The 3,096-nt window shown below is 45.6% G+C and overlaps 1 protein-coding gene across 1 annotated transcript in view; it reads right to left on the reverse strand.

Annotated features, from left to right (window-relative positions):
* Nucleotides 1-2,255: 2,255 nt before the first annotated feature.
* The window catches only part of Cd69 (CD69 molecule), a 6,960-nt gene continuing 6,119 nt past the window's right edge, over nt 2,256-3,096 (reverse strand). The window contains exon 5 of the mRNA XM_013025090.1: nt 2,256-2,430. Within this exon, the coding sequence (XP_012880544.1) occupies nt 2,322-2,430 (109 nt within the window). The 3' untranslated portion in view covers nt 2,256-2,321. The remainder of the gene's footprint in view (nt 2,431-3,096) is intronic.

Genomic DNA, 3,096 nt, shown 5'->3' on the forward strand with positions numbered 1-3,096 from the left:
TGTGTCTGTGTCTGTGTGTGCCGGTCCTCGGGCTGGAACTCAGGGCTCAAGTGTTATCCCTGAACTCTTTTTGCTCAAGGCTGGTGCTCTACCATCTGAGCCACAGCTCCACTTCCAGATTTTGGGTGGTTCATGAAAGTCTCAGACTTTTCCACTTAGGGCTGGCTTCGCACTGTGATCCTCAGAGCTGAGCCTCCTGAGTAGCCAGGATGGCAGGTGGGAGCCACCGTGCTCAGCAAATGGGAAGTTATTTTTGTTTTTTAAAATCAAGGTTCACTATATTCTAGTTTCTCCTTTGTTTTTCTTTTTGGGGTCAGTACTGGGGTTTGAACTCAGGACCTTGCACTGGCCAGGCAAATGGTCCACCACTCAACACAGCCCTCAGCCCTCAGTGCTGTCCTTTATTTGCCTCAGACAGTGTTTCCTGCTTTTGCCAAGAGCTGGCATCCAAATGAGATTCTTCTACCTCCACTGCTCAGAGAGCTGGGATTACAATTGTGTGCTACCAGACCCAGACCTGGTTTCTGCTTTCTCCTGTAACTTTTTTTTTTTTGTCTGTCATGGAGCTTGGGGTTTGGGCGCTGTCCCTGAGCTCTTGTGCTCAAGGCTAGTGATCTATCCCTGAGCCACAGCGCCACTTCCGGTTTTCTGGTGGTTCATTGGAGATCAGAGTCTCATGGACTTTCCCGCCCAGGTTGGCTTTGAACCGTGATCCTCAGATCTCAGCCTCCTGAGCAGCTGGGTTTATGGGCATGAGTCACCAGTGCTTGGCCTCTTGTAACATATTTTAAAGTCCACCTTGAATGAGAACTTCTTGGAAACCATAATATTGATTGTACTTTTTATTTTCACACACATACAAAAGCAGCTTATACTTGTGCTGAATACAAAAAAAATACAAAGAAACAGACACGTTATTGCACATGAAAAAATTGCACATGGAAAAATACTTAGGACAAAACTGGTTAGGAAAAAGCACATGCTGATGATCAGCCCCGGCTGGCCTCACACCCAGAGTTTCACCAAAGTTGCAAAGTATTTCCTTACAGATATGGACCTGCTTGCACTTTGCACACGCTCCAGCTTTTCACAAATGTTTTACAAATACTCTTCATATTCTTGGCTTCTGTTTCTTCTTTGAAAAAAACAATACACAGAGTTTTCTTCTTAAAGACAGACCTGTCTACCTTGAGGAGAACATAGAAAATCTCCTATTCTTTTAAGGAAAAATGTGTAAAGTTATTTGACAAATCACTCTACGTGGAGAAAATAGTACAAAGCTTAGTTTTATAAGCATTTGTCTACAAATAACATCTTGTGATATCAATCAAAATTCCCTTTATTTACTTTTTTTGGGGGGGGCTAGTACTAGGCTTGAACTCAGGGCCGGGGTGCTGTCCTCGATCTTTGCTCAAGGCTGGTGCTCTACCACTTGGCCCACACACTCACGTCCACCTTTTGCTGCTTCCTTGAAGGTAAGAATCACAAGGATTTTTCCGCCCTCAGATCTCAGCCTCCTGAGCATCTGGAATGACAGGCGTGAGCCACTGGCACCAGGTCTTCACCTTCTTATATTTTTCTACCATCTTTTAACTCCTCCGAATAACGAGAGTGCATGACAGGTTGCTTATGTTTTGTAGTCATTCAACAATAAATAATAACTTTAAATCTGCTCATTATATTACCTCTGGCTTTAAGAAAGTTCATAAAGTGCATGTCAACAATTTTACAATCACAATTTTTGCAGGGGGGGGGATTGATACCGGGATTTGAACTCAGGACAGGTGCTCTACCCCTTGAGTCACGCCCCCAGTCATCATTCCCTCATTCCTGGATATGGTTATGCATCTGTCTATCATGTTGGCTTGCGGCCAATAGCATCCTGGCTTTGTGGAATGTCTCTCTGCTCCGTCCCGCCTTTCTGTTTAGATTTCGAAGAGAACTATGAAGTTTGCTCCTCGAGTCTTTTCTTTTTAAGTTCAGAGAGTAGCGTCCATCCCAACAGCTTCACGGTTCCAAGGCCTCCATGTACACATAGTCCACGGTTACCTGTTTCTGTTTTTGTTGTGTGTGTGTGTGTGTGTGTGCACTGGTCCTGGGGCTTGAACTCAGGGCCTGGGTGCTGTCCCTGAGATTCGTTTTTCTCAAGGCGAGCGCTCTACTGCTTGAGTCACAGTGCCACTTCGGACGTTTTCTGAGTAGTTTGTGGGAGACAAGGCTTTCCTGCTGGGACAGATTTCCGACCTCCGTCCTCAGTAGCGCCGGCCTCCTGAGCAGCTGGGATTACAGGCGTGAGCCACCATACCCCGCGACTTCCTTTGTTATCTGATGTCTTTGCTGCAAATCCACGGCAGTCTCTCCTGACAGTCCATCTGACCCACATCTGTGCTGTTGAGAAACGCACACCGCTCCGATTCTGTACGGTTGAACCTGGTGAATCAGAAAGCAATCTGGGATTATTTCTGGCAGGTCATTTCCACTCAGCTACCTGAGAATCATCGCTTCTGAGTGGCGGCCTTTGCTCCTCTGTGTTGCTATGGTCAGGAGTCTGACAGTCTAATAATCAAATAATCATAATTTAATGCATATAGATAAGTGCCAAGAAGGAAGAGAATTTCCTGGGTGGGTGGGTAGGGCCAAGGGTGAAGTGCTCCATCAATCCCTTGTCATGTCTTCAAAGGATGATTCTTTTTCTTTTGTCAGTTGCAGGACTTGAACTCAGGGCCTGGGCGCTGTACCTGAGCTCTTCAGCTCAAGGCTTGCGTTCTATCACCGCAGCCACAGCTCTACTTCTGGCTTTGTGGTGGTTCATGGGTGATAAGAGTCTCATGGACTTTCCTGCCTGGGTTGGCTTTGAACCTCCATCCTCAGATCTCAGCTGCCTGAGTAGCTAGGATTGCAGGCGTGAGCCACCAGCACCTGGTATACTTTTCTTTTTAAAGAGACTGAGAAATTCGTCCAACTACATTTTCCAACAGCAAAGATAAACACATCCCTCAAGAAGCTAATGCCATTTAACTACAGGTAATGACCACAGAAGTGGTAAGGTTCTTTAGGTTATTTACCAAAAAGCCAATAATAAATTAGGTATTAAAA

The sequence above is a fragment of the Dipodomys ordii genome, unplaced genomic scaffold, assembly GCF_000151885.1.
Source record: "Dipodomys ordii isolate 6190 unplaced genomic scaffold, Dord_2.0 Scaffold81, whole genome shotgun sequence".
Lineage (NCBI taxonomy): Eukaryota > Metazoa > Chordata > Mammalia > Rodentia > Heteromyidae > Dipodomys > Dipodomys ordii.